At 44.2% G+C, this 23,853-nt stretch overlaps 2 protein-coding genes and 1 long non-coding RNA gene across 6 annotated transcripts; 2 read left to right on the plus strand and 1 right to left on the minus strand.

The window, feature by feature from the left end:
• Positions 1–1,297: 1,297 nt before the first annotated feature.
• LOC124131159 (von Willebrand factor C domain-containing protein 2-like) lies at positions 1,298–6,211 on the plus strand. 3 transcript variants are annotated; one of them, XM_048391842.1, is made up of 2 exons: positions 1,298–1,617; positions 6,031–6,211. In XM_048391842.1, exons 1-2 carry the CDS (start codon positions 1,329–1,331, stop codon positions 6,168–6,170), a joined length of 429 nt encoding a protein of 142 aa, XP_048247799.1. In that variant the 5' UTR covers positions 1,298–1,328; the 3' UTR covers positions 6,171–6,211. The 3 variants fall into 3 exon arrangements, with proteins under 3 accessions (XP_048247799.1, XP_046350217.2, XP_048247800.1); XM_046494261.2 differs by lacking the exon at positions 6,031–6,211 and adding an exon at positions 3,274–3,457 and having other exon boundaries at positions 1,299–1,617; XM_048391843.1 differs by lacking the exon at positions 1,298–1,617 and adding an exon at positions 4,159–4,451.
• Positions 6,212–6,730: 519 nt separating this feature from the next.
• On the plus strand, positions 6,731–9,482 carry LOC125377809. Its single transcript, XR_007219829.1, has 2 exons — positions 6,731–8,485; positions 9,303–9,482. It is a non-coding gene; the product is annotated as an uncharacterized LOC125377809 (long non-coding RNA).
• A 1,313-nt stretch (positions 9,483–10,795) lies between these two features.
• Positions 10,796–14,610, minus strand: LOC124131079 (von Willebrand factor C domain-containing protein 2-like). Of its 2 annotated transcripts, none has more exons than XM_046494170.2 (2): positions 14,314–14,610; positions 10,796–10,976 (listed from the first exon to the last, which is right to left on the minus strand). In XM_046494170.2, exons 1-2 carry the CDS (start codon positions 14,582–14,584, stop codon positions 10,831–10,833), a joined length of 417 nt encoding a protein of 138 aa, XP_046350126.2. In that variant the 5' UTR covers positions 14,585–14,610; the 3' UTR covers positions 10,796–10,830. The 2 variants fall into 2 exon arrangements, with proteins under 2 accessions (XP_046350126.2, XP_046350128.2); XM_046494172.2 differs by lacking the exon at positions 14,314–14,610 and adding an exon at positions 13,271–13,562.
• Between the last annotated feature and the right edge of the window lie 9,243 nt (positions 14,611–23,853).

The raw sequence follows: 23,853 nt of genomic DNA on the forward strand, positions 1-23,853 counted from the left end.
TACCTGCTACTTCAACACATACAGTCACAGGGTGTACGGGTACCTGCTACTTCAACATCTACAGTCACAGGGAGTACGGGCACCTGTTGCTTCAACACCTACAGTCACAGGGAGTGCGGGTACCTCCTACTTCAACACATACAGTCACAAGGAGTACGGTTACCTGCTACTTCAACACATACAGTCACAGGGAGTACGGGTACCTGCTACTTCAACATCTACAGTCACAGGGAGTACGGGTACCTCCTACTTCAACATCTACAGTCACAGGGAGTACGGGTACCTCCTACTTTAACATCTACAGTCACAGGGAGTACGGGTACCTGCTACTTCAACATCTACAGTCACAGGGAGTACGGGTACCTCCTACTTCAATATCTGCAGTCACAGGGAGTACGGGTACCTCCTACTTTAACATCTACAGTCACAGGGAGTACGGGTACCTCCTACTTTAACATCTACAGTCACAGGGAGTACGGGTACCTCCTACTTTAACATCTACAGTCAGAGGGAGTACGGGTACCTCCTACTTCAACACATACAGTCACAGGGAGTACGGGTACCTCCTACTTTAACATCTACAGTCACAGGGAGTACGGGTACCTCCTACTTTAACATCTACAGTCAGAGGGAGTACGGGTACCTCCTACTTCAACACATACAGTCACAGGGAGTACGGGTACCTCCTACTTTAACATCTACAGTCACAGGGAGTACGGGTACCTCCTACTTTAACATCTACAGTCACAGGGAGTACGGGTACCTCCTACTTCAACATCTACACTCACAGGGAGTACGGGTACCTCCTACTTTAACATCTACAGTCACAGGGAGTACAGGTACCTCCTACTTTAACATCTACAGTCAGAGGGAGTACGGGTACCTACTACTTCAACACCTACAGTCACAGGGAGTACGGGTACCTGCTACTTCAACATCTACAGACACAGGGAGTACGGGTACCTGCTACTTCAACATCTACAGTCACAGGGAGTACAGGTACCTCCTACTTCAACACATACAGTCACGGGGAGTACGGGTACCTGCTACTTCAACATCTATAGTCACAGGGAGTACGGGTACCTGCTACTTCAACATCTACAGACACAGGGAGTACGGGTACCCGCTACTTCAACATCTACAGTCACAGGGAGTACGGGTACCCGCTACTTCAACATCTACAGTCACAGGGAGTACGGGTACCTCCTACTTTACCACATACAGTTACAGGGTATTCAAGACAATGCACTGGTTCCACTTCACAGTTTGTATTCTCCATTATCTATGTAGACTATCACAACACAAATCTGTAGTAACCTACACGCGACATGGACGACATGCAGATAGCAACGTGGGCCGCTAGTTTTGGATTATTGATAATTATCGCAACCTGCTTCGGTTCTCCATTGACGACCGCTGACCCCCGGGGTAGCTGCCAGTATGGCAACAAGGCCTTCGCCATCGGGGAGACTTTCATGAAGAACGAGTGCCAGCCCTGTGTTTGTGCTGAAGAAAATTATGGCCCCTCTGTCAACTGTGTGTACATCAATTGTGCGCCGACACATTGTGTCAACCCAACCTACTCGTCATCCCAGTGCTGTGGGGAGTGCCCCGATGGTAAGAGTTGCGTTAAGAGTTATTGGGTGTGGATAAGTGAGTGAGTGAGTGAGTGGTGTTCAACGCCATTGTAAAATGAGTTGTTTCTTGCCCCTTGCCCATAAATGAATGTTTTCCTGGAACATTTTTCTGAAACGTGAGGTTGGAGATGGGACAGTTTTATATTTTGTATTGGAAACAATGTGACGAGGAAGAGCATCTTTTACTAATTCCCCACTAAGAATACCAAAAGACACACATGGGAAACCATGGGACTCGGCTCTTTTATACAAAATCACTTGTCAAGCATGGATAATCTACGGCCCCGTGGCCTTTCACTCGTGTCACCAAGCCCCTAGGGACGTTCCTACACCAGCGGGGGATCCTCTTCAGTTCGCACCCAGACGACTGCCTGATGAGCGACCCCTCGTCTCGGTTGCTTCACGACCAGATCGGATTTACTCTCCGGGTTATTCAGCAACTCGGTTGGCAAATCGCCTCAGAGAAGTCGGCGTTGATTCCCTCCCAAGCCCTTCAGTTCATCTGGGGTCTATTCGACACACGTCGAGTCCTCCTCCTCGTTCCGCTGACACTTTGGATCTTGTTCCAAACTCTGGTGCAGGCAGACCTGTCGTCGGGACTCTCGATTCACAGTTGGCAACGCCTTCTCGGCTTGCTCACATCAGCGCAGGATTCGACCCGACGCGGACAACTGCAGTTACATCTTCCCGAGGCAAGAGAGTTAACTGACTATAAAAGTCCCCTTGTCGAACTAGGCTGGTATTATAGAGTTAGACTTTGGCTGGACTAACGAGTCTATGCATAGTCCAATCAGAATCGCGCAACGAAATCGAAGTCCGGTTCGAAAACTGTCATGCAGAGTTCGGTCGATTGCAGGATTTGCAAAACATGTGCACCGCCAACTCATTGTTAACAGATATACTCCAAATCTTTTCATGTTTTTAATTAAGGTGCTCACGTGATTTGATGCGCTACGCGAAGTAAGAACCGTTTTATCACAATATAAATCTAGATTGTCGATCAGATCGTCTTGACTGGGCGCCGCCATTTTGTTTGAAGCAAATGCAAGTGACACGAGAGGTGGAATCTGATTGGTCCATAGGAGAGGCATAGAAGGGACATAACTCCTAACAGCAACTGATGGCGCTACGATCGAGCCCAGAAATTCCAGCCTAGTTCGGTAAGGGTGGAAACTGGACTTTTAAAGTCAGTCAACTCTCTTGCCTCAGGAAGATGCTGCAGTTACTTCCTCTGCAGAGTCAGCTTCATATGGCGCGGAAAATTAGAATTTGTTGTATTTGCAATACACATGGCAGACACAGGATTAAAAAGGGCGCGCTGATGCACGAGAAACATTTCATTGGGGTCAGCTTCAACCCACTATCAGGGGATCCCGGCACGTCAACTCGGCACATTGCGATGTCCTTACCTAATGTTTATAAAATGTCATTGCTAATATGCAAATTCAATCTAGGTAACGCGGAAACACTAACAAGCTTAATAATTGACGTAGTTAGGACAGTATTACCTAAATACGTCCTTTGTATTTGCTAAATATCCGTTCTAAGTGTGTCTGTTCCGATGAATTACAAAATGCGACGAAAGTTTCGCGAAATGTTCACCTCCCAGGTGCTGAGGAAATGATGCTTGTTCCAGGTCTAAACTGTCAACATGGCGACAAGGTGCTGAAGGAGGGGGAGGTGTACAAGGAGGGGGGTTTGACCTGTCGACGTGAGTTCGTCCCCCAGCAGTACGGCCCCGCCTACCGAGCTGTCTGTAACACCACCCACACCTAATGTATTGCACGCATTGGTGACAATAAAGTATCTGTTGGTCTTCACCGCTGTCGGTTGTAAATATTCGAGTCTGGACCGGACAATTTAATGATTGACATCATGAGCATCGATCTGCGCAATTGGACTACCATGACATGCATCAACCAAGTCAACGAGTATGACAACCTGATCCCGTTAGTCACCTCTTACGACAAGCATGGGTATCTAAAGACAATTGTAACCCGGATCTTCACGGGGTTCACCAAGGTGATTGTTGTAGATGTTTTAATGGCTCCCTTTTAGGTACTTCTTACCATTGCTGTTAATTCTTGTAAACGCCGATCGGGAATAGTTTGGATAAAATGGCTGCTAAGTATAGCTTGTAACTACATCTACTCAAATATCTAAGGGTGGGTGAGTGGGTGAGTGGGTGAGTGAGTGAGTGAGTGAGTGATTGAGTGAGTGAGTGAGTGAGTGAGTGAGTGAGTATGGTTTTACGCCGCTTTTAGCAATATTCCAGCAATATCACGGCGGGGGACACAAGAAATGGGCTTCACACATTGTACCCATGTCGGGAATCGAACCCGGGTCTTAGGCGTGGCGAGCGAACGCTTTAACCACTAGGCTACCCGACCGCCCCCAAATATCTAAGAAATCCAACCATCACACTTATATCAAAAGAGCTTCCATTATTCTTATGTATATCATTCAGAGCGTCAACACATGTGTCATATGTTGTTATCTATGTAGACCATTGCAACACAAGGTTATTGTAAACTACATACGACATTGGAAACATGCAGATAGTAACATGGGTAGTGTGTTGTGGTATTATCACAACCTGCCTCGGCTCTCCATTGACGACCCTAGACCCCGCGACTACCTGTCATTACGCAACCAAGGCCATCGCCATCGGGGAGACTTTCTTGAAGAGCGCGTGTCAGCCTTGCGTGTGTGTTGAAGGTCGCTCAATCAGCTGTGTGTACATCAACTGTTCGCCGACACATTGTGTCAACCCAGCCTACCTATCATCCCAGTGCTGTCAGGAGTGCCCCGATGGTAAGATCAGTGTTAGTGAGTGATTGAGTGGGTTCAAACCTACTTTCAATAGCATTCCAGTCATATCGCGGCGTGTCAGCTTGATGTGGGAGTAAAACCCGAAGTGATGCAGGTCTCAGACGTTTACCACTTTGGGGAAACCCACGAGCACGGGTATGGTGCTGACAAACCCAGAAACATAATTGGGGCGAACCGGGATTCAAATCCAAAATCATAGGTTTCTGGCGTGTCCAGGGGACGCAACTCTCTAAACAGCGAATTGTGGCGCCTTAGACGACTGGGCCACCTCTGCCCACTGTTATTGAGTGACTGAGTGTGTGAGTTTGGTTTTACGCCGCTTTTAACAGTATTCCAGTTATATCACGGCGTGTCAGCTTAATGTGAGAGGAAAGCCCGAAGTGATGCTGGTCTCAGACATTTACCACTTCGGTGAAACCCACGAGCACGGGTATGGTGCTGACAAACCTAGAAACATAATCGGGGCGAACCGGGATTCGAACCCACAATCACAGGTTTCTGGCGTGCCAAAGGGACGCAACTCTGCACAGCGAATCGCGGCGCCTTAGACGACTGGGCCACCCGTGCCCCCACTGAAATGCGGGGTGGAACCCGAGGATTCTGCTTTCAGAGACTTGCTCATCTTCCCGCGGCAAGGGAGTTAACTGACTATAATAGTTTCCACCTTTGCCGAAGTAACCTTGACTTTCTTAGTTATATCTTGGCTTGACTAACGAGTATTTGCATAGTCCAATCAAAATCACGCAACGAAATCGTCATCGTGTTCGTAACAACATTCGGTCGATTGCAGGTTTTCGAAAGCATGCGAACCGTCAACTGGCGTCGACAGATATTTTCTAAATCTTTTCCATGTTTTTAATCAAAGTGTTGTGCGACAATCCATATGCACGGGGTGTCTCTGAGGCAGTGATTATTAATTGTTAATGAAATTGATCAAATCGTCTTGATTGGCCGCCGCCATTTTGTTTGGATCAACATGCATGTGTTATGAGAGGTGGACTCTGATTGGTCAATAGGAGGGACATAGAAGGGACATAACTCGTACTAGCTACTGGTGTCGCTAGAATCGAGCCTGGAAATTACAGCCTAGATCGGCAAGGGTTGAAACTGGACTTTTATGGTCAGTTAATCCCCTTGTTTAGAGAAGATGAGATTTCTTAAGATCATTGAAAGGCTTTTGTCGGTTTTATTTAGACGTGTACCAGGCGTTTGTTGAAACATGCCATTGTTATACACATGAAAGATGAATCTTAAAGTCGACGTCTTAAAAACGTTATATTGACCATTTGGTGGGTGTATGTTAATAATTTAAAACCCATCATACTCTTGTTCAATAGTTGTTTGATAAACTTTCCAACGTTCAAGGCCTAAGTAATGCTTTCAAGACGATGTATGGTAGACACACATGGGGGACATTTACAAATTTGACACTAAAGTGACCAAAAATCTCCGATGCAGAATCCTAGTGTGACTTGTACCTGTTTTTTTCAGGATGCTAATTGACTTGCCTCAGCACAGATTTCTTACGATTATAAACAAAGTTTTGTCGGTTTTTTTACAGGTCTAAACTGTCAACATGGCGACAAGGTGCTGAAGGAGGGGGAGGTGTACACGGAGGGGGGTGTGACGTGTCGGTGTGAGTTCGTCCCCCAGCAGTACGGCCCCGCCTACCGAGCTGTCTGTAACACAACCCACACCTAATGTATTGCACGCTTTGGTGACAATAAAGTAACGGAAGCCATGTTGTTTGTTGGGTCGATGTTTGCCATCCTCCGTATTTGTGGGGCTTTAACACCGTCATTAGATTCTAAACTGGGTCGGAAAAGGAGAACAGTGACAGATTTATTGCTCGACATCGTCGTCAGATCAGATGTTGAACTACTAAAGTAATGTTTCGAAATATTAGTGAGTGAGTATTGTCTGGTGCTGCTTTAGCAAATGTCAGGTCATATAATGATGGGTGAGGCCATATGATGTGTGAGACCACATGATGGTGGGTGAGGCCATATGATGTGTGGTCAGGCCATATGATGATGGATAGACCACACGATGATGGTCGAGACCACATGATGATGGGTGAGACCACATGATGATGGGTGAGGCCACATTATGATGGATAGACCACATGATGATGGGTGAGACCACATGATGATGGGTGAGGCCACATTATGATGGATAGACCACATGATGATGGGTGAGACCACATGATGATGGGTGAGGCCATATGATGAGTGGCCAGGCCATATGATGATGGGTAAGGCCACATGATGTATGAGACCACATTATGATGGGCGAGGTCATATGATGATGGGTAAGGCCACATGATGTGTAAGACCACATGATGATGGTCGAGACCATATGATGATGTATAAGACCACAAGATGATGGTCGAGACCATATGATGATGGGTGAGGTCATATGATGATGGGTGAGGCCATATGATGATGGGTGAGGTCACATGATGATGTGTGAGACCACATGATGATGGTCGAGACCATATGATGATGTGTAAGACCACATGATGATGGTCGAGACCATATGATGATGGGTGAGGTCACATGATGATGTGTGAGACCACATGATGATGGTCGAGACCATATGATGATGTGTAAGACCACATGATGATGGTCGAGACCATATGATGATGTGTAAGACCACATGATGATGGTCGAGACCATATGATGATGTGTAAGACCACATGATGATGGTCGAGACCATATGATGATGTGTGAGACCACAAGATGATGGTCGAGACCATATGATGATGGGTGAGGCGATATGATGATGGGTGAGGCCACATGATGATGGGTGAGGTCATATGATGATGTGTGAGACCACATGATGATGGGTGAGGTCATATGATGATGGGTGAGGCCATATGATGATGGTTGGGGCAATATGATGATGGGTGAGGTTATATGATGATGTGTGAGACCACATGATGATGGGTGAGGCCATATGATGATGGTTGAGGCAATATGATGATCGGTGAGGCCATATGATGATGGGTGAGGTCATATGATGATGGGTATCTGGGATGAGTGTCACACGTTTTATCCATGTGGGGAATCGAACACAGGCCACTGGGCGACTCAACCGCAGCAATAAGATTAGTATGGCCCCTTGTTGTTAAATAGTCGTGGCAGAGTCTGATGTGCTGCCGAAGCCATAGTAAGCATAAAACACATTGAGATGATGTCGCTGTCCAGCTTCCATACGTATATGTGGTCCACGTCTTCACCTGAGATTGTTTGTTAGTATTGTGTTTAACGCCGCACTCCGCAATATTCCAGCTATATAGCGGCGGTTGTAAATAGTCGAGTCTGGACCAGACATTTCAAGGATTGACACGGGTTATTATTCAGCTTGGCGTTGATGTTTTTCATGGCTACCTGTGAAGGACTTCTAACCATAGCAGTTGATTCTTGTAAAGCCAATCGTTGATAGTGCGGACAAATGGCTGCTAATCATGGCTGGTAACATTGCTTGCCAGCAACTCGGCCCAGCTTGTCAGGATTCCGGGTATTTCAGCTCAAGTCGTATAAGGCATTTTATATCTGTGGCCAAGAATTATCTATGTGTCGACTTAAATGTTTGGACTCAAATGTTTAAGAAATTCACCCATCACATTTTGAATTTCATTTATGGCATTTTATTTATGGCATTCAAAACGTCAACACATTGCTCATACGTTGTTATCTAAGTAGACCATTGCAACACAAGATTGTTGTAAACTACATACGCCATTGGAAACATGCAGAAAGCAACGTGGGTAGTTTGTTGTGGAATAATCGCAATCTGCATTGGCTCTCCATTGACGACCCTCGACACCACGACTACCTGCTATTATGGAAGCAAGGCCTTTGCCATCGGGGAGACTTTCATGAAGAGTACATGTCAGCCCTGTGTCTGTGCCGAGGGCCGCTCGGTCAACTGTGTGTACATCACCTGTTCGCCGACACATTGTGTCAACCCGGTCTACCTGTCATCCCAGTGTTGTCAGGAGTGCCCGGATGGTAAGAATTGCCGTATTAAGACAGTAAGCGAGTTATTGAGTATGGCTGAGAGTGAGTGGTTTGGTTTGGATTGTTGTTTAACGCTGCACTCAGCAATATTCTAGCTGATTGACAACATGAGCATCCATCCACGTGGTTGGGACCGATGACATGCATCAACCAAGCCAGCGAGCCTGACCACCCGATCCCGTTAGCCGCCTCGCACGACAAGCGTTGTCGCCTTTTACAGCAAGCATGGGTTGCTGAAGACCTATTCTACCCGGGAAGGCCGCCATAATGCCATATGACCCAATGATTGCCAATTCTCGTGAAGGTATAAGATAATGTTCACCGGGCCAAAGTGAGAGTGAGTGAGTGGTTCAACGCAAATTGAGTGGCTTAACACAAATGTCAAGTGAGTCATCTTCCCCCATAGCCCAATGTCTTAAAAGTGATCTGAGCTGTATGCTAGGGAATGATGTAGGCTGCATAGAAAAGAGTGCCCACTGCTGAGTGAGTGAGTGAGTGGTCGGGTGAGTGAGTGAGTGAGTTGGGTGGGTGAGTGAGTGAGTGAGTGAGTGAGTGAGTGAGTGAGTGAGTGAGTGAGTGAGTGAGTGAGTGAGTGAGAGTGAATTATTACTGTGGGACTGTTCCGTGATATCTGCCCAATGGTCCCCGTTTCAAACGCTATCTCAGTTGCAGTACGAAACGAACAATGACGGTGAACTTTTTTGTATTTATGACTACGTGTTTCTGTGTTTTTTCAGGCTGCTAATTGACTTGCCTCAGCACAGATTTCTTACGATTATAAACACAAGTTTTTTTCGCCTTTTTACAGGTCTAAACTGTCAACATGGCGACAAGGTGCTGAAGTAGGGGGAGGTGTACACGGAGGGGGGTGTGACCTGTCGGTGTGAGTTCGTCCCCAAGCAGTACGGCCCCGCCTACCGAGCTGTCTGTAACACCACCCACACCTAATGTATAGCACGCATTGGTGACAATAAAGTAACGGAAGCCATGCTGTTTGTTGGGTCGATGTTTGCCATCCTCCGTATCTGTGGGGTCTTGAACTCATTGGGTTCCAGTGTGGGTCGAAATAAGAGTGATAAGTGAGTGAGTGAGTGAGTGAGTGAGTGAGTTTGGTTTAACGCCGCTTTTAACAGTATTCCAGTTATATCTCGGCGTGTCAGCTTAATGTGGGAGGAAAGCCTGAAGTGATGCAGGTCTCAGACGTTTACCACTTCGAATATGGTGCTGACAAACCTAGAAACATAATCGGGGGCGAACCGGGATTCGAACCCACAATCATAGGTTTCTGGCGTTCCCTATGGACGCAACTCTGCACAGCGAATCGCGGCGTCTTAGACGACTGGGCCACCCGTGCCCCCGAAATAAGCTAAGAAAAGGAGTACCGTGACAGTGACCTGGTTTATTGTTTACAAGAAATGTTTTGAATTGATTTTGTTAAAAATGACATTTCTTCTTTCTTTCTGTGCGTCCTTGAATACAGGAGTGAGTGAGTGAGTTTTGTTTGACTCTCAGACCATATGACGATGGGTATCTGTGATAGGTGTCACGCATTTTACATCCGTGAAGGTCAGGGTGTAGATCCGAGAATAGGTCTTCAGCAACTCATGCTTGTAGTAAAAAGGCGACTATGCTTGTCGTAAGAGGTGACTAACGGAATCGGGTGGTCAGGCTCGCTGACTAGGTTGATGCATGTCATCGATCCAAATTTGACAGGATCGATGCTCATGATATCAGTCACTGAATTAACTGGTCAAGACTCGATTACTTACAGACTGGCGTCATATAGCTGGAATATTGCTGAGTGCTGCGTTAAACAACAAATTAACGATCAAAACAAACATGGTTACATCAGAAAAATAACAAAGGACCCGAAATGACCACACCTGTTAGTCATACATTTACATTTAAGAAGATGACCACGGGGATTGATAGTCTCAAGCTTCACTTTACATACTTGTCATGTAAAATGTACCATAAAATAGACCCGTGAAGATTCCGGGGTAGAAAAGGTCTTCAGCAACCCATGCTTGTCGTAAAAAGTGACTATGCTTGTCGTAAAAGGCGACTAACGGGATCGGGTGATCAGGCTCGCTGACTTGGTTGACGCATGTCATCGATCCCAATTGCGTGGATGGATGCTCATGATATTAATCACTGGATTATCTGGTCCAGACTCGATTACATACAGACTGCCGTCATATAGCTGGAATATTGCTGAGTGCTGCGTTAAACAACAAATAAACAAACAAAACAAACATGGTTACATCAGAAGAATAACAAAGGACCCGAAATGACCACACCTGTTAGTCATACATTTATTTCTGAACTTTGGCACATTAGGCGATGGAGGCAGTCGTGGCACACACAGCTTTCAGGGAGGCCATCCCGAATACGTGGGTGTTGCATTTACACTCGGTCTTAGTGTCTGGCTTGTACGTTTCCCCCTCCTTGATAATGTGATCGCCAAACTTGCAGTTCCGTCCTGAAACACAGACATAGACAGTACAGATCGGATAGACTACAGGCCCTACACGCATGCAGCACAGACATAGACAGTAGAGATCGGATAGACTACAGGCCCTACACGCATGCAGCACAGACATAGACAGTACAGATCGGATAGACTACAGGCCCTACACGCATGCAGCACAGACATAGACAGTACAGATCGGATAGACTACAGGCCCTACACGCATGCAGCACAGACATAGACAGTACAGATCGGATAGACTACAGGCCCTACACGCATGCAACACAGACATAGACAGTACAGATCGGATAGACTACAGGCCCTACACGCATGCAGCACAGACATAGACAGTACAGATCGGATAGACTACAGGCCCTACACGCATGCAGCACAGACATAGACAGTACAGATCGGATAGACTACAGGCCCTACACGCATGCAGCACAGACATAGACAGTACAGATCGGATAGACTACAGGCCCTACACGCATGCAGCACAGACATAGACAGTACAGATCGGATAGACTACAGGCCCTACACGCATGCAACACAGACATAGACAGTACAGATCGGATAGACTACAGGCCCTACACGCATGCAACACAGACATAGACAGTACAGATCGGATAGACTACAGGCCCTACACGCATGCAACACAGACATAGACAGTACAGATCGGATAGACTACAGGCCCTACACGCATGCAACACAGACATAGACAGTACAGATCGGATAGACTACAGGCCCTACACGCATGCAACACAGACATAGACAGTACAGATCGGATAGACTACAGGGCCTACACGCATGCAACACAGACATAGACAGTACAGATCGGATAGACTACAGGGCCTACACGCATGCAACACAGACATAGACAGTACAGATCGGATAGACTACAGGCCCTACACGCATGCAACACAGACATAGACAGTACAGATCGGATAGACTACAGGCCCTACTCGCATGCAACACAGACATAGACAGTACAGATCGGATAGACTACAGGCCCTACACGCATGCAACACAGACATAGACAGTACAGATCGGATAGACTACAGGGCCTACACGCATGCAACACAGACATAGACAGTACAGATCGGATAGACTACAGGCCCTACACGCATGCAACACAGACATAGACAGTACAGATCGGATAGACTACAGGCCCTACACGCATGCAGCACAGACATAGACAGTACAGATCGGATAGACTACAGGCCCTACACGCATGCAACACAGACATAGACAGTACAGATCGGATAGACTACAGGGCCTACACGCATGCAACACAGACATAGACAGTACAGATCGGATAGACTACAGGCCCTACACGCATGCAACACAGACATAGACAGTACAGATCGGATAGACTACAGGCCCTACATGCATGCAACACAGACATAGACAGTACAGATCGGATAGACTACAGGGCCTACACGCATGTCGAACCCCATGCAATAATCGTCGTAACCTACCATTCTTCGAAGTGGGTGGCTAGAAGGGGTTTTAGATTGTATTTGTTCTTGTTCAGACTTCGAATGACAAGCCCTGTTCAGGCGTTGAAGTCTCCATTGGCGTCATCTAACGGTACATTAAACTACGGTTAAAACGAACTCAAAGGGACGGCCAATTTTAGTTCGTTATAACCGTAGTTCGTTATAAGCATCCATACAGCATATATACAGCAAATGGCCAGGACAAAACAATGAATTCGTTATATCCGTCAGTTCGTTATAAGCGTGTTCGTTATAACCGTAGTTTACTGTATATTCAAAATGACAATGAACAGGAACAAGGTATGTTGTTATTTTTAGTGTATCGGAGTTTGAAATCTAAATGATCCATATTTTGTCGAGACAACAATGTAATGTGATGTAATTCAGGAAGTTTAAATAACGCATTTTATAGTTTTAAAAGAACGTCCGATGACAACTTCAAGTAATCAACGTCATTGATCTTGACATTCTCTGTCACATGAGTCTACATTTAGTAAAATACTCCTTTAAACAGGAATAATGTTACATTCCAGCGTCACAGCTTACTATGTGAGAAAGTCTAGCAGGTCGTTGACGATTGCCCATTTGGTTGGTTGGTTGTTGTTTAACGCCGCACTCAGCAATATTCCAGCTATATGAGCGGTCTGTAAATAATCGAGTCTGGACCAGACAATCCAGTGATTGACATCATGAGCATCAATCCAAGCAATTGGGATACGATGACATGCATCATTTGGCGAAACCCGAGAACATGGGGATGACAGCCCTATCACGAGATGGAAACGGATCCTTGACAATATTTCTTACCATTGGGGCAATACTGACAACACTTGCCATCCTTTCTGGTAGGATCCACACACATAGGCATGGCACAGTCCACTATCATACAGGAGATGGCATTACCCCCTCCGCACCTGCATGGTCTACAGGGGTTGTCACTAATGGCCTCTCCCGCATGATACGTTTTGTTTCCAATGACACAAATGTCATTATTGGTTGCTATGGAAGCAGCCTCACTAGTGAACAGTGGAAGGAAGCAGACGGATAGAAAAAAAAAAAGCATGACTGAAACTTGCTGCCGGACTCACAACCCACGAGGACAGGATTGGTCACGTGACCTATATTAAAGCAGATAAGATAGAGGAATGGCTGGAAGTAACATGTGGCTACAAACTGTTCGACATACGTTTTTTACGTTTTTTGTACACAACACTAAACCGTCACAATGACATATTACCAAATGATTGCCAATTCTTGTGAAGGCATAAGACCATGTTCACCATCAAGTGAAGAGCTAAGCACTGCTTACAGTTCTGGCATAGCCGTATGAGAGGACATCAATGCAACGCAACTTCATAGAGAGTGAGTGAATATTGTTTTACGCCACTAATTCCATCAATTCCAGCAATATACCACAGACATTTATAACTAACTGCTTGATTGGCATTCTAGAAGTTGATTATTGAAATCTGTAATTATGGCTGACAAAGCACAAATAACGACGGTTTGATTTGAGAAAATAATTATCACGACCAAATGCGTTCTTCAAAACTATGCGTCAACACTATTTCAAAGCATTAATATTTGTAGCAGCTTTATCACACAACCATTCTATAACTTCCAGTCTATAAGTGAGTGTGTGAGTATGGTTTTACGCCGCTTCTAGCAATATTCCAACAACATCACGGCGGGGGACACCAGAAATGGGCTTCACACATTGTACCCATGTCGGGAATCGAACCCGGGTCTTCAGCGTGACGAGCGAACTCTTTAACCACTAGGCCAACCGACCACCCCTCCAGTCTATAAAGTAGAACACGATATCTTGACAGAAATAAGTGGTTAAATACCGTTTGGACAAGTCGCACAGCACTGCCCCGGCTTCGTCACATGGTCGACACATGGAGGGGCGAAGAAACAATCAATAACCAGGCAGGCCATACGGCCGCTAGGCGTGCACTCGCAGGGCATACACGCGCTGTCGGTCTTTTCACCAACCATGTACGTCTTATTTTGATGGACACATTTGTCAACTGCAACTGCCACCACCGGAAGTGATGCAGACTCGGAGTAAACGACAAGAGCCAAGAGCACGGCAGACGAGACGACTGTTCCGATCATTGTGAGCGAGAAGTGAGAGATAGTGTTGAGACGTTACACTTATATCGCTTTCTTATCTATAAGTTTCTCTTGTGATATACATCGAAAACATGTGACCTTATCTAGATCAGATAGTTTGAATTAGATGTACTTACACAGCCATTATTTTATGGCTTTGGTTGGTTGGTTTGTTGTTTAACGCAGCACTCAGCAATATTCCAGCTATATGACGCCGGTCTGTAAATAATCGAGTCTGGACCAGATAATCCAGTGATTAATATCATGAGCATCCATCCACGCAATTGGGATCGATGACATGCGTCAACCAAGTCAGCGAGCCTGACCACCCGATCCCGTTAGTCGCCTTTTACGACAAGCATAGTCACTTTTTACGGCAAGCATGGGTTGCTGAAGACCTTTTCTACCCTGGAATCTTCACGGGTCTATTTTATGGCACATTTTACATGACAAGTATGTAAAGTGAAGCTTGAGACTATCAATCCCCGTGGTCATCTTCTTAAACGCTCATGTAAACAGTTTAGGCAAAACTGTAGAAATTGTTTCTTGGGCATCGGGGCGTCAGTCATTGTTCTTGCCAATAAACAAATCCAATTGAAGCAGACTCTATGATTACCAACCAAGCTGAGGAAATATATATGAGGGATTTTGCCAGAGGATGATGTACGAAACACATATACCACACCCACATATTCATACTGTGACCATTCAAGGATTGATTGTGAATGAATATTTGATTATGTAAAGTTATAATGAATCATCCAAAAATATTAATCCTATTGATCTACTTGCTTCAGGCTCTAACATGCATAGTTTCCTTAATCATAGAACCTAGTTATCGTACACCTATGAACATTTTTATGTGCATGAATCTTTTTGTCACAATATACATGTATCAGAGTTATTTTGGGAGGACAAAATTGACCTATTGGAAACAGGCTGGTTGCAATATTCCAGTTATATGACGGCGGTCGGTAAAGAATCGAGTATGCATTAGACAATTCAGTGATTGACATCATGACCATCGATCCACGCAATTGGGATACGATGACCACGTCAGCGAGTCTGACCACCCGATCCCGTTAGTCGCCTTTTACGACAAGCATAGTCACCTTTTACGGCAAGCATGGGTTGCTGAAGACCTATTCTTCCCCGTATCTTCAAGAAAAAACTTAACACGAACTAGCGCATTAATAATGGAACCAATCTGATATTCAGTGAATGTTCCGAGGAGAAAATTATGGGGGAAAACGACGGGTGTTCTGAAGGCCCAGCACTAAGTTCCTGAGGGGTAACTATCGTCTATTTGCGAATGTCATCTCGTCGCTTCCTGTCCGACATGATTGACACAACACGTCAGGCAAGCGTTGCGTGTCGTTTGGTGGAATACTTTTTTCAAATATTAACCATAATCTTTAATACAATGAAGGAAGTATTTTCTTGGTATTCACAGAAGCATTTGAAACAAGTAGAATTATTACAATGTGGATTTAAAAACTCAAAGGATTTGCTTGTTTCAGAAAACAACCACGTTCTATTCTGTCAAAACACTTGATTTTTCAACTTTGTACATCATTATCCGACACGACAACTTACGGGAAAACGTCATTCCTTCATCCATGAGGTATTTGAAACAAAACCTTTATAGACATACAATGTAGTTACATATCTGTTCATTGATAACATCTGTGTGATTTTTATTGTTGGGTTAGACATTAGGTAGGAAATAAGCATCCCCATGAGCACCAATTGTCCTCCTCCTCTTCCTGATCTGTTTCTTTATGCCCAAGAAGCGGAATTTCTGCTCGGAATGGCGAAATTAAAACAAAGGAATTTGGCCAAGATGAGTAACTTGAGCTTCAGGTGTATGGATGATCTGATAACGGAAAACGCCGGAACTGTTTCATATTTAATATCTCTGCATAAAGATTCAGAGTGAAAACAAACACTCCACAAGACTGTGTGACACGAGGGAGAACTTAACTTTCCCACAGTAAACTTTTCCTTCGTGTCGATACTATTCCAGCATATCAAGCCTGCTTTAAAACGGTTGGCCAAACCAGAAACAGACTCCACTAAATCAGACAACGACCGCAATTTCTTGAATTTGAAATCTGCAAAATAAGGGAATTGATGCCTTAAATTTACGTAACATTCTCAGACAAAGATCAGTTTCCCAAAATGTCCCACAGTATTTCTAATTTTTTAAGGAACCCTCAACAATTTCATTTTCCTATACGAACACAATTTCATCCAGGTTGTTCAATTATAGGAACGTATTGCAGAACGTGGACTTGGCAGCCCATGTGACGTAAATTCCACTACTTGTGGCTACCAAGGCTTATTATACTGCTATCAACCTGCAGGTCATATAATCACAGGTGATTTCCCTATTGTTTACAATAACAACCTTCGTCAGTCCTACCAATTGGGATCACAACTTTAAAATCATTATGGATGCTGTCGAAGAATATGCCCATAAATGGGCCAACAGAAAAGAGAAACCTGTTGAATGTCTTTCAGAATGGGTTAAGTTAGTGCGTGATGTTGTCAGTGGTAGAATGCACAAACTTAAAAAGAGGAAACGGAATTGGAATAAACCCATTCTGTCCCAGCCAGCTGTTATCCAAAGTATGGCTTCCCTACATGAAAGGTTTGAAGTTGTACCCACTGACAAGGCCTAAATTAACATAACCATTATATGTATGTATCACTACATTAACTGTTTGATCAAAGAACTTGGTATAAATGAGATATCAAATAAGGCCAGTATGCTAACTCAGGAAGAAATCTGCCAAAACCATAAATCAGTACTGTCAACTTTTGACTTGCCTCTAAAACCTGAAGACATGTCCATTCCTCTTTTATACTTGATTCCAAAGCTCCCTAAAAATCCGTACAAAGAGAGATACATTGCTCGGTCCAGCAAATGTACCACCAAATCCCTGTCTCGAAGACTGGCCATAATCCTTAATACAATCATACTTTATGTTCACAGGAAGGACTTTCTTTACGTTCACAGAAGGTATTTGAGACTAATATGTATGTATGACTAATAGGTATGTGGACCAAAACCATATGGATTCTCAAACACTCAAAGGATTTGCTTCATGTTTTGCATTCTCAGAAAAGAACCAAGTTCCATTCTATCAAAACATTTGATTCTTCAACTTTGTACACCACTATCCCAAATGACAAAGTTAAGGAAAATCTTCATTCCTTGATCCATGGGGCTTTTGTTACAAAACGTGGTATACACCGATACACTGACGTAATTATATTCAGAGGTTCAGGACAATTTGTGAAAAATGAAAGCATATGGCATCTGAAGTTTACTGAGAAAAATATATGTGAAATCCTGGACTTCCTCATTCATAACATCTGCGGGCAAGACATTTAGGCAAGAAGTAGGCATCCCCATGGGCACCAATTCTGCTCCATTTCTTGATCTGTTGCTTTATGAATGAATATATAAATCGGAATTTCTGTTCGGATTGCCAAAGTCAAAACAAGGTAAATTTGGCCAAGAAGTTTAACTTAAGTTTTAGGTATATCGATGATCTGATATCGTTCAATAGCAATCAAATGGCAAATTCCCTGCCACTGATTTACCTACCGGAACTAGAAATAAAGGAGACTAGTGAGACCGCCTTATCTGTTTCATATTTAGATCTATGCATAAAGATTCAGGGTGACAAAACACTCTCCACAAGAATTATGATAAGAGGGATGACTTCAACTTTCCAATAGTCAACTCTCCCTTCATGTCGAGCAATATTCCAGCAGCTCCAGCCTTTGGTGTTTACATTCCGCAACGTATGAGATACAATCGAGCATGCTTTTTCTACCAAGATTTCCAAGGTTACAACATTAGAGGCTTTCAAAAAGTTAAAAAAATTCAAAGTTTCAAAAAGAGGACATTTCCAAATTTGAGGCGTCAGTGACAAAAATGATGTCCGATGTAATTCCCTATTTTGATTTGTACCATATGTTCCCATATTTTTTGCGGGTGAACAATTGACTTGCCTTTGCATGTGTTTGTGACAGGTGGGCAGTATACGCTCACCTTTTCGCGAACGCCTGGTATCATTACTGTTTGATAGTGATTCATAAACACATGCTCATGATATAGTCGGAATCGTAAATCGACTCTGCTTTATGCAATCGAACATCCTCTTTCTACGAAAATTTCAAAGAGCGTCATACTACTTATGCTCAAGAGGTGTTTGATCAAGCTCACAACTTGCTTGGCCACAGAAACGTTTTCAAACAGTGTTATGACAGACGTGTGGAGGACATTTCCATATTTGAAGCACCAGTGACAAAATTAAAACCCTATTTAAACTTTTACCAACTGGCTTGCCCTTGCGAACACGCCATCCTCTATTGTTGGGGTAACAGTTTGTAGTAACATTGAAAGAGAGTTGAACTATTTCATTTCACAACATAATTAATATCAGCAGTTTGAAGTTGAACACATGTACCATGTGCTTTAAACAACTCCCCACTAACAATAACGCACGGTAGAATACATGGTACTCAACATAACAGCTGTTTTGAAACTTAATTATTGCTGAAAAGACAAAGACAACGATGGTTTGCGTGCAATGTTTTTTCTGACATCGTATGGAATGATTTGAGAAAAAATCTTATCGTGAGTAGGACTGGGACGAGTCCAGATTTACGACCCGGGTACCCACACCTCTATTACCCGACCCTACCGGGGTACTCTGTGTAGGTCTCAAGAGATAGGTACAACATATCTGCTAGGGAATCCTTTTTACCATAGCCCTGGTAGTAAACAATCTGGTCATACATACACTGAAGTTGACTTAAGTTATATCTTGATTCAACCATATGATTTGTTTGTTTGTTTGTTTGTTGTTTAACGCCGCACTCAGCAATATTCCAGCTATATGACGGCGATCTGTAAATAATCGAGTTTGGGCCAGACAATCCAGTGATTGATATCCTGAGCATCGATCCACGCAATTGGGATACGATGACATGCATCAACTAAGTCAGCGAGTCTGACCACCCGATCCCGTTAATCGCCTTTTACGACAAGCATAGTCACCTTTTACGACAAGCATGGGTTGCTGAAGACCTATTCTACCCTGATCTTCACGGGTCTGAACCATATGAAAAGTCAGCAAGAATGGGTGCATAGTCAAAACGAAATGCGAACATAAGTGACTTGTAGTGTTACCATAGAGTTCTGGATAATTTTTGTCATTAAACAATATATCACATGACTAACCACGGGTACGGGTAGTCATGTTGGTACCCGGGTCCTACTCAGTACCCACCCGACCCGGGTACCCGCGTTACCTGTCCCAGCCCTAATCGAGAGGCAAATTTTATAAAGAATATTATCAAAACTGTATCAACACTATTTCAAACCGTCATGTCGCTATGAAAAGCAGCCCAACATACAGTCTATAAAGTTGAACATGATATCTGGACAGAAACATGTGGATACATACCGTTTGGACAAGTCGAACAACACCGTCCTGACTCGGTCACAGAATCGACACAGAGAGGGTAGAAACAATCAGACAGACAGAATTTTATTCAGTAAAGAAGGCCACATGACCCATAGTTACAATATATTTTGGATGCGCTCTATTAGCTAATTAACCTCAATATAAATATAGAAACAGATGGCATACTGACAGTGATGGGATTATATAAAGTGTTATATAAATCTGACAAACTAAGATTTTCCAGACACTTCAGTTAGTTGTTTTCTTTTCTTAGTACAGTGAACCCTGAAACATTTCAAATAGTGATAACTGTAAAAATACTAGACATCCCCTCTGATACTGAAAATGGTATATAGAAATCCGGAGAAATAATATAAAATCTCACATTGATCTGATGTACACAACATATTTATAGTAACAAATGATTTATTCTTTTTTCTCAACTCCTCTAGAAAAACCTTCATACCTAGGACATTGAAATATAATATGATTTTCATTCTCAAAAACATTACAAAAAAAAAAAAAGTTGGACAACACCGTCCCGGCCCGAGGGTACAAACAATCAATCATCAGGCAAGCCATACGACCGCTTGGCGTGCACTCGCAGGGAGAGCACACATCGTCGGTCTTTTCACCAACCATGTAAGTCTTATTTTGATGGACACATTTGTCAACTGCAACTGCCACCACCGGAAGTGATGCAGACTCAGAGTAAACGACAAGAGCTAGGAGTACGGCAGACGGCACGAGTGTTCCCATCATTGTGAGCGAGACGTGAGCGATACTGTTGAGATGTTACATTTATACTAGAATTTCTTATCTACGGGATTTATTCACATGTGAAGGTCAGATAATAGGTGCAACATCACGGTGCTTAACTAACGATTACGTCACCTACGCGAAGGTACGCCACAACCCCAGGGTGAGTGAGTGAGTGAGTGAGTGAGTGTGTATGGTTTTACGCCGCTTTTAGCAATATTCCAGCAATATCACGGCGGGGGACACCAGAATGGGCTTCACACATTGTACCCATGTCGAGAATCGAACCCGGGTCTTCGGCGTGACGAGCGAACGCTTTAACCACTGGGCTACCCGACCGCCCCCACACCCCCAGAGGAGCCGACTGTATGTGTCAAAACTGTCAGAAAGACTTTCATGTTCAGAGTTGCAGGTCAGTTTTCTATGACGGGTGTTGTTGGTTGGTTGGTTGGTTGGTTTTCTGTTTAACGCCGCACTCAGCAATATTCCAGCTATATGACGGCAGTCTGTAAATGACCGAGTCTGGACCAGACAATCCAGTGATTAATATCATGAGCATCGATCCACGTAATTGTTTTTTTGGTTTGGTTTGTTGTTTAACGCCGCACTCAGCAATATTCCAGCTATATGACGGCGGTCTGTAAATAATCGAGTCTGGACCAGACAATCCAGTGATTAATATCATGAGCATCGATCCATGCAATTGGGATCGATGACATGCATCCACCAAGTCAGCGGGCCTGACAACCCGATCCCGTTAGTCGCCTTTGAAGACAAGCATAGTCACCTTTTACGGTAAGCATGGGTTGCTGAAGACCTATTCTACCACGGATTTTCACGGATTTACACAAAAGGCATTTTAATACCGTAAGCTTAGGCAGTCTCTCTTTTTATGAATGTGTAAATATGATACCATTCAATTACGTATGTTAAAGCCATACAGATCTTTGTCAGATCTATGCTGTTGAAAAGTTGAAGGGATTTTCATATCCTATGGTCATCTACTTACTATTCTATCTAGCCCACTTTGGGTAAAAAGCAAAAAAGAAGCAGACTTCATGCTTGCTAACTGACAAATTCTGAAAAAGCCGAGTTTAATGTGTGTCCATTTATATTTGTTGGTATTCTGGACGGGAAATAAATAAAAGGTGTTCCTCCCTCATCCCTCTTTGCTTTCAAAATACAATTTAAAAGGCGCACACTACTCCATACTTGTTTAAATCGGCATCAGTCCGGACTAGTACAAGCAGCCACACAAACACACACACGTCGTCATATATGTGCAATAATCTAGGACGTGACGTTAAACCCCATTTCACCTCACCTCACCATATTTTCTGACATGACTAACACCATAAACCACGTATGGTAACTCTGGTGCTTTAATTGATGGATTGCTTACAATTTGACGAAAGAAGACAAGTTTTTACCAATACGGTTGCAACATGTTGCATGTGCATTGGTAAGAATCGGTACGGACGATACAACTCATTCGCAACTGCAAGTCGTTGCTACCAATTGCAACGTGAGAACTTCCCTTAATCACCCACTCGCACAATGTTGTGTTTTGATTGCACTGCTTTTACTCAACAAAGTCGTGTTCTTGGAAATCAACATACCATCTTCAATTGTAGGGATTACTTTGTAAACTACCAGGCAAAAGAAAGTTTTCACTTTAAAAATAGTTGCATAAAAAGCAAAAAAGCTGGTACAGGTTTGAACCCCCGCAGAAAACATTCGCCCAAATGCAACATGAACACAACCACAACGCAGATTTTCGAACGCAGCTCCCCAAATCATGCATTGTTGAAAACGTGCAAAACGTGATTTTGAAACATTGGTCCAAATGCACGTGCGTGATTGTGGCATAAATACCGACGTTGGACAGAGCAGGCATTCAGTAAGCAAAAACACCACCAAGAATATGCCCAGACTTACACAAGCGCAACGAGACAGAGCGATCGGTATGGCCAATATGGGGGCTACTCAACGTCAGTTAGCCAGAACCTTCAACTGCTCCCAGACCACCATCAGCAAGTTGATAATCCGCTACCAACAGACAGGACAGACTCAAGACCGGGCAAGATCGGGAAGACCGAGAGTGACAACACCGGCCGGAGACCGCTACATCCGGCAGATTCAACTCCGAAACAGATGTGTGACGGCGACGTAAACAGCGGAAACAGCACTAGGGCATGCCATCAGCAGACAAACAGTCCTTCGACGGCTTCGTACGGCTGGTATACGAGTCTACCGACCCTTCCGTGCAATGGCCTTGACCCGTCTACACCGTCAACGCAGACTGCAATGGGCACGGACCGTACGTCGGTGGCAGCGACGTGACTAGGCGAGAGTGCTTTTACAGATGAAAGTCAGTTCTGTCTGTTCAGGAACGATGGCAGAATTCGAGTTTTTCGACGAAGGGGAGAGCGACTGGCGCCAAACTGCATTAGAGAAGTTCACCCGTTTGGAGGTGGAGGCGTCATGGTATGCGGTGGCATTTGTGGCCAGATTACAACTGGTTATCATCCGAGGAAACCTGAATGCTCAGCGATACAGGGATGAAGTGTTGAGACCTGTTGTGGTGCCCTTTATTCAACATCAGCCAAGAGGATTAATTTTGCAACAAGACAACGCAAGGCCTCACACCGCCCGAATTGTTCAAGACTACCTGAACAACGTTAACGTCAACGTATTGCCCTGGCCACCTTGTTCTCCAGACATGAACCCCATTGAACATCTCTGGGATCATCTTGATCGTCAGCTGAGACAACATGTACCGCCTCCAGCGAACCGACAGGAACTTGAACAGACTCTATTGAACTTATGGAACAGGATTCCTGTTGACGTTATCCGTCGACGGACGACGTCAATGAGGAGGCGTATGTTGGCGTGCATGGATGCCCAGGGTGGTCACATTCGCTATTGATGACATGTTACCTGACTACTGTGTCATCAATGGACTCTTCATGCACTTTTTCAATGAACTCTGATTTGTGTAATTTTTAATTTGGACCCCTTGACTCT

This window comes from Haliotis rufescens, unplaced genomic scaffold (genome assembly GCF_023055435.1).
Source record: "Haliotis rufescens isolate VD_foot unplaced genomic scaffold, xgHalRufe1.0.p SCAF_10, whole genome shotgun sequence".
In the NCBI taxonomy this organism is placed as follows: Eukaryota; Metazoa; Mollusca; class Gastropoda; order Lepetellida; family Haliotidae; genus Haliotis; species Haliotis rufescens.

Excerpts from the sequence above, each read along its gene's own strand:
- LOC124131159 (XM_048391842.1), top strand. The coding sequence starts at position 1,329 with ATGGACGACATGCAGATAGCAACGTGGGCCGCTAGTTTTGGATTATTG. Across the intron at positions 1,618-6,030 it reads CTGTGGGGAGTGCCCCGATG|GTCTAAACTGTCAACATGGC; the intron begins GTAAGAGTTGCG and ends GTTTTTTTACAG.
- LOC124131079 (XM_046494170.2), bottom strand. The coding sequence starts at position 14,584 with ATGATCGGAACAGTCGTCTCGTCTGCCGTGCTCTTGGCTCTTGTCGTT. Across the intron at positions 10,977-14,313 it reads CTGTGCGACTTGTCCAAACG|GACGGAACTGCAAGTTTGGC; the intron begins GTATTTAACCAC and ends TCTGTGTTTCAG.